The sequence below is a fragment of the Podarcis filfolensis genome (assembly GCF_964270895.1).
Source record: "Podarcis filfolensis genome assembly, chromosome: 3".
NCBI classification, from domain to species: domain Eukaryota; kingdom Metazoa; phylum Chordata; class Lepidosauria; order Squamata; family Lacertidae; genus Podarcis; species Podarcis filfolensis.
In genome coordinates, this window is record NC_139606.1 from 52,396,087 (window position 1) to 52,408,191 (window position 12,105).

At 36.7% G+C, this 12,105-nt stretch overlaps 1 protein-coding gene across 1 annotated transcript in view; it reads right to left on the bottom strand.

Annotated features, from left to right (window-relative positions):
- Nucleotides 1-12,105, bottom strand: part of REV3L (REV3 like, DNA directed polymerase zeta catalytic subunit) — a 63,014-nt gene that overhangs the window by 22,670 nt on the left and 28,239 nt on the right. Inside the window, exons 14-18 of the mRNA XM_083608472.1 lie at nucleotides 10,706-11,595; nucleotides 10,215-10,297; nucleotides 9,061-9,186; nucleotides 5,947-6,145; nucleotides 2,658-2,769 (exon numbers count right to left, since the gene is read on the bottom strand). Of these exons, the coding sequence (XP_083464598.1) occupies nucleotides 2,658-2,769; nucleotides 5,947-6,145; nucleotides 9,061-9,186; nucleotides 10,215-10,297; nucleotides 10,706-11,595 (1,410 nt within the window). The remainder of the gene's footprint in view (nucleotides 1-2,657; nucleotides 2,770-5,946; nucleotides 6,146-9,060; nucleotides 9,187-10,214; nucleotides 10,298-10,705; nucleotides 11,596-12,105) is intronic.

Consider the following 12,105-nt stretch of genomic DNA (forward strand, 5'->3'; position numbering starts at 1 on the left):
CTCCAACAACATTTAGAGTGCCATAGGTTAGCCACCTCTGTTCTACAGGTTATATTCCTTTTCATCTCAGAAGAGAGAATACTTTTCTAAATTGCACAGTTTAGACAAAAAGGAATTGTAGGACATTCAAACATATAAAAATTATTTGGTAAAGCTTATCCATTAGTAATATTAGGGAATATTGGATTTCTCAAAACATTTTTTCAGGTCATTTGTACTATTAAAAAATAGAAGTTTCTTCTAGGAAATAATTTGGTTCTTTTTGTAAAAGTTCTCATTTCTGAATTAACTCAACAGGCTTTTAAGAAATTGTAACAGACACATCATTATCTTCAGTTTTACTTGAATGTAGCCAGAAAAATCTACAGCAGCAGCTTCCATAGCTAAAAGGATGTCACCTACAAATATCACCATTTTATTATAGATACTGCCAACTTGAACTTGTGAACATAATTTGCTTCTATCCTGAACTTGCTGAAAAGATCTTCAAAGTGAAACTGGAGCAACCATAGTTCAGTGGTAAAGCATCTGCTCTGTGTGCAGAAATTCCCAGGTTCAATTGCCAGCATCTTCAGGTAGCAGGTAATCAGAAAGACCCGTGCCTGACATGCTAGTAAGCCGGTGCCTGTCAGAGCACTAAATGTCTTGGGTAGCTGGACCAATAGCCTGACCCGCTATAAAGCAGTTTGCCAAATCCTATGTCACTGAAACCTTGTCAAATCTTGGCCAGGTTAAGTCAAGGATTCTGATGGAGGTTTGTATGGAATCCAAATGACAAATGATATTTGCTGTATTGTTTTGGACTATCCCTAGGTTCAAACAACTGCTGGTCTTATTTGTATGACTAAGTAGTTGGATTGAATTCAGCATCAGAATCAATAGCTCCTAAAGAAAAAAATCCACAACGTCACAGAAATATCAAAAAACATTTTCATTTGGATTTTCTCCATTCAGCAGTCTTTTCAATAAATCAAGTGATGCATAATAATCAGCAACAAAAGCTATTATAGGATTTTTGGGTCCAATATAATTATTATTAATGATGAAGGGTAGTATATAAATTTAACAAATAAATATAATAGTAACTGGGGGGAAAAGAGATTAAATTCTTGTCAGCTCTCATAGTGAAATTGAAAACACATTTATTCTGAAGAACGTCATTGATTTTACAGAAAGGTGTTGCAAAGAATGTGGCCCAAAAGGAATAGTTTAGGTATTAATTGCTGTTCTTCCTGAGACCTCTGTGTTTTATATGAACAGTCAATTATATAACTCCCACAGTATCTCCATCATCAAGAAGGTATGGTAAAATTAGTTTGCCCTTTAATCTGGTATTTAAAACAAACAAATGTGAAATTCTCTTTACCATCAAGGTAAAGAAACAATATTAATAGAAAACTATTTAAAAAGAATGAAAAAGAGCAAATGTCTCTACTGTTCTAAGCTGAGAACTGCCTAAAAAAAGTCTTGTGTCAACTTTTCTAGAGGGGTTATGAACTCCTATCCTTCAAGGGATAAAAACAGCCTAATCAAAATATTTGAAGGTACACACAATATTCCACTTGTTGTACAGATGTTGCAAATAGGCACACAGAACTTCAAAAGCTGTTCCCCAGGTAACTTTGAATGTCCACCACAAATATATTAGAAATTGGTGTGCTTTCTTCATTCAATGAAGCCTTCAGCAGTTAAGTCTTCAGAAATACAAATAAATTGTAACGATATTCTTTGGCATGGCTTCATGTGGCCAAGTGGCATTTTCCCCAAATGGTGGAGAACTTTATAGGAAAAATAAAAGTAGCGGGTTGTTACTTCCAAGTTGTTTCCTAAGCCAGACGGAGCAGCGGATTCCCAAAAAAAGAGAAAGAAAAAATTAATTTCCTTACCTGTAATTTTGTCTTCTCTGAACAGGAATCCGCTGCTTCGCCAGGACCCACCCAGTGTTGGTTGCTCTCAGCAACTCTTTAGTACTCTGGTTTCCTGGATTTAGTCAATGCCATTCTCATCAGAAGTTTTCTAGTCAGAGAGAGAGAGAATTGCAAATGTACTCTGCCTAGTACACATTTTCCTTGAGAATGTATTCCAGCCAGATGTTTCAAAATTTTGTTTCCTTGGTAACATTCAGACTTTGAGGTTTTGGCTATTGACCTGAAGAAAGACACACCTGAAGTTCCACAGGCCATGATCAGAGTTTGCTACAAAAACTGGCCAGGAACTTTTCAAACCAGGGGAAAATAAGGACTTTCCCATTGAGAGAAGACATGTAAAGAGGCCAGTTTTTATATCTGTTTATGTCTGTACCACTACGAGTTTTGCCATAAAGTTCTTTTTTAAAAAAACTTCTTCCTACTTAAGACAGTGTATGTTTTAATTTGTATTGCAAGATCATTTAAACCTTAGAGTATTTTCTAATAAACACTGAAATGCAGTTTGGGAATATTAAAACTCCAGCAAGATTGATGTGAGAGGCCTGTATAAGAGAGACTTGCATAAAGAACCTTATAATATAGATATATCTGTTGTGAGCAGGAAAAACAGACTTTTCCAAGAAATCAAAACCATTTAAACATGGGAAGAGAAGGTAGGGAAACTTGGATTTGAAAATGTTTAAATAAAAGTTTCAGAGGATGAAAAAGCAGGGTCTACAGATGCCCTACCTTTTAACAATGTTCACCACTTCCTGGAAAAGTGCTCTCTCATCAGCAGCATATTTGACTTCCAATCCTGAGATGCCAGATCTGGTAAGCAAAGGTGCATGTTCTCTGTTACCTGAAAAGCAAATTAAATACTTATTTCTAGTAAAATACCGTGTTGTTGTTTTTAATAAAAAACACACATTAAAATTAAGCCATGATTTTTCATTGTTCAAGTCCCCTGCCACTACTGCTCATTGCAGACAATGAAATAGTTGGTGGAGATTTCATATTTGAACAAACTGTGGGAAAGCATGCACATGCTTTTGTATTTTATAGAGCTCTGATTTAAGTAATTATCTTTTGTTCAAATGTTTATGACCTTTCATCAGCATAAATGTGGTACAATAAAGTGTGGCACCTCCAAGCTTACTTCTAAATTTTGGAGAAAAAGATTTAGCTTTTACCACTCAACAGAGTGATAATAAATAAAGGCTCTGTCCACACATTATGGTAAACCATACTCAGTGGTTTACAGGGGAACCTTATTTCAGAAAATGGTTTACCAAGATGTGCAAACCAAGCCAGCCTCATTTGAAATGTGATTCATAAGCAATTTTCTATATTTTTTTCCAATCAGTTCATGAGAGCTTGGCATTTAAAAGCAACTAACAAATAGATGTTTTAAATGAATGCAATTTTCAGCAGTCCCCAGTTTCTAATATGCTTGATCCAAAGAATGGAAACCTTTTACACCCACAACAGTATGACTACTTATGTTTAATGAACATTATAAGAGCTGTGCTATATCACCTTAATCATTCTGCAAATAATTTTTAAAAACTTAATATTTTATGCAGACATTTACAACAAGTACAAAATTCTGGTTGCCTCAGGTATCAGATGCATGGGAGGGCATCTCTTTGAAGTGACACTCAGGCTATGATGGAGAACATTAAGAGGAGCAGTTGCCAGTCACTAAGGTGGCATGGTGGGCAAGGGGCTAACTATGCTGGGCTCTGAGGGAGCTGTTCTGCACTCCACTGCCGGTGCATGGGATAAGTAGGACTACATCCAATATTCAAACTGTCAAAAATGCATTAGTTATTGGATTCAAACAATTATCAGAATAAATCTTATCACTTAACCATTTCAAATAGATGTGAGTTTTAAAAACAGCAAAGCAAGACTGAAAAAGATTAGTGGCCTTAAACCAAAAATCTAGACAGGACAATATAGAAGTGATAGATTAACCATAAGCTATGCATTACTTTATTCACTGATGTATCAAATATCAAATAAAGCTGATCTGCTGAAAAGGGTCAAAAACATTACTAAGCTGGAGTTCCCACGAGTGAAAGGAAAATATGAAGGGACATGGAAGAGACTTGAGGGCCTCGGATATAAGGATACCAGGTTAATGTGCTAGATTAATGGGACAAAAAGGACTGACAAAATCCAGGACCAGGAGGAAGGGACGCTGGATGAAGATTGGATTGTTTTACTTTTTTTTTCTTTTATCATTAGGACTGTATTTAAAAAATTGATGAATGTTAGAAAAATGTTGAAATGGAACTACTTGGTTCTAGTAAAAATGTTTAAAGAATTAGGTTAATGATATGCTTATGAGAAGTTGGTAAAAATAAGATTTAAGTTTTAAGGTTTGCTATAAGACAAGATGAAAATAGATTAAGGTAATGTAAGGACAAAATATTATGAACTATGGAAAGGATTTGCTGTGATAATTATTAACCAGGATACAAGAAAGGGGAGGAGGAGGAGGTCAAAGAAAGAAGGTAATGAAAGTTGAAAATTTGAGAATGATGGATGTATTTTTTCTTTCTATTTTTCTGTTTTGTCTTTTTTTGTTTTTTCTTTTTTATAATTTTAAAAAATCTTTAATAAATATTATTTTTAAAAAAACAAATAAACAAATAGACTCGAAAAATGCCAGCACTCAATTCTAATAAATAAAGAACTCTGCAACATTAAATGGGGAAATTCTGTGTTTACAATCTAGTCTTATTCATAAATTCTTTTTCAGAGTCCGTCAAGTTAGCCTCCAGGAAGTAAGGAAAATTTAGTACAATGATCTATTGCTTTAGAAAGTAAAAAATTGAAGAAAATAAGATAAGAACAGGAAATTAATATTCTTAACATCTAGAAATAAAAGTGGATGAAAGACAGAAGTTTTGTCATAATGCTAATTTCTTATTTTTCTCAGAACCTTAGAGCTAGGCAGCATGAAGTTGTTTAATGATAAATCATCTCACAGAGTTTAACATTTTACTCTCAATATCAAATCTATTTTTTGTTTACTAGCCTAAACCAGTGGTACTCAACCTTTAACAGCTGGAGAGCCACTTCACCATTAACTGTTGTTGCAGAGCATAACATCAAGTACCAACATTGCAACCTTGCATCATGATGTTACATTAATTTGTGATGATGCCGTGCCACCACAAATATCATATGTTACAAGACATTTTGTAATCTTCAGTTTCTATTAGCTGCTGGGAAAAAGAGGGAGGTTTCCCCATTCTCCCCCCATGGCTGCTGGGTTGGAGGCAATTTCTATTCTTACCTGTGGGGAGATCCCAGCAGCTCCTTCGCTTTCCTCCTATGGGAGGAGGTACTTCAGTGACTCCCACACTGCCGGTCCTTTGGTCAGTGCTCCCCGCGCTGCCTGATAGAATGGAGCGCCGATCAGATGCCTACACTGCGAGAGCCGCCTGTAGGGCCTCAAGAGCATCCGGCTCTAGAGCCACAGGTTGAGTATCACTGGTCTAAACAAAGCCAAAAAGGTACAATACAATAAGGGCCCTGTTTAGACCCTTCAAAGATCAGAGAAAACCACATAACAACCCTTATGCAATATTTAACAAAATCAACTTGCTATTTCTACTAAAATCAATTTTGACAGATTACCAAAGTTGCTGTTCTCGAACAGTCCCAATGCAAACTAAAAGGAACTGGTCCAGCACAAGGGTTTTGAGCACTTCCTTCTAAGACATGTTTTCCTGTTTATATCTTCTGGACTTCTGCAGGAGCATACCGTGAAATATTAAACTTTGGTTTAATATATTATTAATTGGTATTTAAAAGCATTATAGCCCTTGCAAATGTGCAAAAGAAGATATAAGGTAGAAACCATTACTATGCTTCTCATGATTGGACAGTGAGATGACATAAATTTAAACAACACTAGCAAAGATCCTTCAAAGCCACATTTTCTCATATTGTTCATTAATACCCAAATATGACAACATTCAAACACTGAAGTAAATTCCTAAAATAAAATTGAAATAAGAACCTTGGCTTGAGATTGTTCTTGTTCTGTCTTTATCAATCACTATAGCACCAGTGATTTCCATTTTATCAGTATTTGGCAACGGTGTGTCAGATGATATGCAGTAGAATAGAGCACAGATAGGATCAAATTCAGGATCTGCCTCCAAGTCTCTTCTTGTTCGCGCATGTAACTCTACACTGAGAAGTGTAAGATGTTGAACCTACAGCAAAAAGTATACATTGTTATCTTCTTTTAAGATACCTTTGAATCAAATCAAATACAAAACTATCAATTTATTTTACATGCTGGTCAATAAAAATAACCTCACGTTTGCTTGTGGAAATTGAGAAAAATATAGAGTATGCTTTGTGATAATTATAATAACTGGGATTAAATGAAAGAAGTATAGGAAATCTAGACTGTTGCTCCCTACTATTGAAGATTTATGCATTTTTTAAAAGTACCAATCTGCAGCAGGTATCTGATACTTAGAAGCCATGTACTTTATACACTGCATTAAGTTTTGTTAGTACTGTATTTCAAACAGCTTGTATCATTCCCTATCTTCACACTTTCTGAGGATTTTTTTTAGCAGGATGCCAAAACCAAATATTAATATTCAAATGCAATCACTACCAAACAAGCATCCATATAAGAAATTACAGTCAAGATACCCAGAAACTCCCACATCAGCTACTTTTTAATCACTATGTAAACAGAGTAAGAATTGCCCAATTATATGATGTACCATAATAATACATATTTTTACCTAATTCAGGATATGACCAGTGTGCAAGAGGAAACATGACACATAGCATCCACCCTGCTTGAATGGCTCTGAAATTTAGACTTCACATTAAATTTATTTTAAAGGCAGGTGGTTACATTCACAATACACAAAGCATACCAAAATATAACTCAACAGAAAAAAATTATACATGGATTATTTGAATGTGAAATCAAAAGAAAATACATATTAAATGAGTTATACCTAATTAGTTTTGACACAAAGTAAGGGGAATATAAAAGAGAAGACTGCAGATAATCAGGAGGGTGACTTCTGTGAGTTGGCATGTTTTCCATTAATCTGGCCTTCATTCCATCTGCAAGTCCTTTCCCTCTCTTCCTCTAGACTCGAGGATGAGCTTGGAGAATACCATGACATCAACTGCCAGATACCTCCATGTATCTCTAACATATTGTATGCTTTATGGATTTTAAATGCAAGCTGCTTGGGGAGCCAACTGCGGCTGAAAAGCAGGGCAGTAAATTATTTTATCAGATCAAGTTGTTAACTTTCCGCAAGCTGAAAAATCTTAATGCTAATCAAGCACAGGTCATCAGTGCAAGAGATAATGTAACGTAGCCTTTGCCAATCTGGTGCTTTCCATATATTTTGGACTACCACCAACCACAGTCAGCACAGGCTGGGACCAGATTGGCAAAGGCTGATGTAATGTAATAAACAAAAGCATAGGGCAAGCAAAGTTACAAGCAAAGATCTGTTATTCCAGATTGTATTTAGATTAGAAACCAAGAACCTCAAAGTCTCGTTACCATCAAAGAGGATATTGTGTTCTATATCCAGGCTGCCTACACCTGCTATATCTGCTACTCTTAGAACAATTTCCAGGGCTATGTTAAATGCTTCACTTTTTAAATGCCTGCAATATTTTTAGATGGCTGAAAAAGAAACAGCTGCAGGAAGGTTGCTTTCCTCCTTCCCTTCAGAAAGAACTCTTGCTGTAATTGCCAGTTGTCCCATGACTTTAGAAGTGATGAGAATGCTTCTGCCACCAGCCAGAGGCCTAGAGGATCTGTGACGTTAACAAAGCTTGTTGAGGCTACGAGTTTGCAGGTAGGGAGATTACTCAGTGTCCATCCAACACACCTACCTTGGTTGTTGCGATGCCAGAGAGGGAAAGTGTGAGACCTGGGATTTCCAAATCTCATGGGACCTGTAAGACAAAGTCTCACAGAAGCCAGGTTTCCTGGGTCTTATGAGTGAGATTTGCAGGCCTACATAAGGCTCTGCATGTATCTACCTCAGTCAGGGCCAGACAGACAGTACAACTCATCCACTCTGGGCTTGGCACAAGTTTACCCCAAGTCACAACTGGTCACTCATTTGAGGGTTCAAGAAGCATGTTTTTAATGGCTCCAGATAAGCTGTGAAAAAGCATTTTTTTTGCCTTCCTTGGGTATTCCATTTTGTGTTACACATAAGCTACATGCATTACTTTGACACAACTTTACTTCTGTTACATTTGATATATATTGACCATTTTACTCCAGGATTTGCCTATCTCCTTATGGCCATCTACAAAGAGCCGCTGGGTAGTCGCACCACTTCTATACAAGCAAAGCAGCAAAGAAAGATCAGCTGGGTCCAGTTCACAACTTCATCCTGGCATTACCAAACCTCCTCCTCTCTCTTTTCCTTTCCTTTCCTTTCCCTTTCCTTCCATCACATATCTTGCCTTTTTAGTTTGCTAGTCTGATGACAAGACATGCCATTGTTTTACTGATGTGAGCAGTTTTGGGAGACAGTATTTGTTTGAAGAGCCGGATAAAAATATAATACAGGCAACCCCCTATTTACATGTGGGTTATGTTCCGAGGCACCACAAGGGTCAGTGAACTCACATAAAATTGAAACTCATTGAAAAAGCCTGCAAACACCCCATTCCACCCCTTTGGTGATGGTTCAGTGACGTCTTTATGCTGTTTCTGGATCACTTCTAAGTTTGGCACAATGCACATATACACAATCGTGGACATATTGAACGTGAGTAAATGGAAGGCTGCCTGTACGATATAATAAATAAATCCAGTGGACAAGCAGTCATATACTAAAATTCTTAAATCCTGGATGTATTTAAATTAGAAATGAAGAATCTCACTTTTTGGTTACTGCCACAGCAGCAACTGCCCAATTTTGGTTACTGCCACAGCAGTTTGAGTAAAACACAAACCCTCTTAAATGCTAAATCTGACTGAAGAATGAAAGAAATACTCCACCTTTTCCCCTGACAGGACTCAAGGCAGCTTACAGATAAAACCAGGAATTGCTAAAAACATAGAAAAAACAAATGCAACCATAGGTAAAGCATCTTCAATAATACTGTAAATTACCTCATGTAAAGCCTTTGCTTCCTGAAGATTTTGTACACTTATTTTAAAACCATATGAGTTGTTTAATGATGGTCCTTCAATCTGAGAAGTCTCTTTCTTTGGGGCATTTAAAGGAGTGAATCGGTTCTGTAAAAATAAAACATTGACAACGATAAACTTTTCACTGATTAAGGCCTTAACTCTACCAAGTATAATTATTGAACAAATTCAATTATTGGGATTACTCATTATTTGGATTACTCATTTTCTTCAGTTGCTAACACTAATAAAATATATTAACTCATACCCATTTCCAGGAACAGAAGCCCTGCCATATCAAACTTCTATTTACATGCGCATGCATGAGAACCATTTCACTGTAGCGTTAGACACACCACTAAGAGTGTGTCTAAATGGAGCAACCATATGGGTATGGCAAATCTTGTAAGGTTGCGCACCAACTGTTTCCTAACTTCTGGCTAGGCAATAAAAGGCTGGAGGAGGGAAGCAACTAACTCTATCAACATGATTCCAGCATTCACACATGCATATCAGTCACATGGAATTGCACCACAGGACCAAGGGGTCCTTTGCTGCTGCAGGTGTATAGGAATGGGTCCCCTAGTCTGACTAGATTAGGTTCTAGGTGCCCGGCATGCATTCTAAATGTATTTAGCACTAAGGAAAGTCATACTAATACTGACTTTGACTTTGGGGGGGGGGGGAATCAACATTATTCACAGTCAGGATCATTTTGTTACCTACAGATAAGTACCAAAGAGTTAAAGGTACTTTTCTGGCACAGAATGCAATTTCTGCTAACAGAAGGACTGTTTTACAAAACATGCTAGAGCCCTGCAGTATTCAAATATACCCAAATCAGTATTATGAACTGAGTCCAGAAATAAAGTGGGAGCTACTGATTTTCTTTTAACGGCAGACTGATGTGTTCACAATGGTCAGATGCAGTTAATCGCTTGCTGTGTTCTGCATCAGTTGATATCAAGACACTTTTCAGTGCAAATATTATGATGCAATTTCAATTAAGAAAAATTAGTATAATTATTGTACAGATGTATCCTTACCGGAATATAAAGAGGTAAAATATTTTACTTCAGAACTCAGAAAATAACTAAAATTGAGCCTAATAAAAATGCATCCAATTCCATTTTTACCTTGACTTGAGTTCTTAAAAGTACTTTTCGAAAAGCATCAACATTCCTTCCCCTTCTAGGATTCAATTTCTGAATGTTTGGTCCTGGGGTGAAGGAAAGAGAAGAAAGTAATGAGTGACTACCACAACAAAAATACACTAAAGCATCCTTTAGTATTACTGAATTAATTTTTCAAAAGCTACAAAATGTTAAGTACAATATCAAGGCATAGAATGGTCTGACACTGCAGCATCTTATACTGCTGGTCCTAAAAGTTATCCCAATTATAAAAATTAATCTTCATTTCCTTGGTCATGCTAATTACATATTATGGAAAAAATCAAGTTATTCTGGTTAAGGCTATTTTCTATTAGTAAACCTTAAACTACTTGTCTAATAGGACTTCCATAAGTGGTTTCAAGCTTTTATTGCTATCTTCTATTACATAAGTACATATATGTTTGCATAATTTCACTTTCAATTTCTGCAAACGACTCCTTTCATAATCTTACCTGGTAATAATGGAGTGACTCCAGGTGTTTCAGTTATTCCTCCTTTACACATTTCCTCTCTAAGGGGTGTACTATGCAGGCAAGCAGTTTCAGAATTACTATTGCATCCTTTGTTCACAAATGGGGAGACAGTGAAGGGTATCTTGCTTTCCCCTTTGACAAGCTTCTGTTCTCCATCTGTTAATGTTTCATTTTCTTCTATAGAGGATAAAATATCCTCTGAATCTTCTGAGGAAGATTGTTTGGAATCTGGGGATGTTACTTGTTGCCAAGGAGGAAGCACTGATGAATCAGGGGAGCTATAATCAACATAATTTTCCTCATCCCTGTCTGTTTCTATTGCTGCAGTGTCAAGCAGCACAGTCTTACTCATTTCAGGGATATCTGTATCATGCTTTTCCATGGTTTGTGTTGGCATTGGATTTGAGGATGAAAAACAAGTACCTTCTGATCCTACAAGACTTTTGCTTGGCAAGATAGAATTCTCAACTGCCTTGGCCATTTGAGAACACATGTTTTTTGGCAAAGACGTGCGGTTCAAACTCTCATCAACCTTTTCCACCTCAATCGATTTGGTAATCATTCTTTTCCTAAAGTGTTCATAATCTTCTTTTGCCTGCAGCCATGACTGAACTTGCTGGCAACTTGGTGCACATTTGCAAGGCATGATCACTATCTTTTTGTCTTCACTAGTTTTACGGTTATTTCTTTGCTTTTTGTCAGTAGTGGACTGGCTACTGCGAAGCGGAGAGCCTGGTCTAGGGCTTTGTGCCATTGCCAAAAATGCAGTCTTCCATAGTCGCAGCCCTTCCAATGAGAAGTCTCCCTCAAACTCAAGTAGGTCATTTGGAAGTCTGGTTTCTACTGTAAGCAGTCGTCCTCCAATTTCTCTGTGAAGATATTATTTCCAGTTAACAATAAGTTTATCTTAATAGAAGGAAAGAACTGTCAGGAAAAAAGATTCCATCACATAATATCAACTCTTGTATTTGTCAATATCCAAATTAGGTCATCAACATTTCAAAGAAGAAGCAGACATTTAAAGTTTTGATTCACATTTCAATACTCCCCATAGCAATAGCTAATGACTATGAATTGTATTCAGTATTGCATGAGCAGGAGGAATTTGCACAATAGATCTTTTCCTTTGCCTTTATAAGTCTTTCTGCTCAATTTTCGGCAATACCTCCTGCCAACTTCAGCCTTGTGTAATACAGTATGTCATGCCCCCACCCTCTGGAGAGGTTTTACAAGATAGGCAATGGGAGCAGGAGGGGAAAGGTAAGACTGACTGTGCAAGTTTGTTTTCTACACCTGCAACATTGAATACAACCCTATGTTAAATTCTTCAAGGTGCCCAGAATTTATGAATCTGCAAAGATAAAGCAGAATATTTTCTT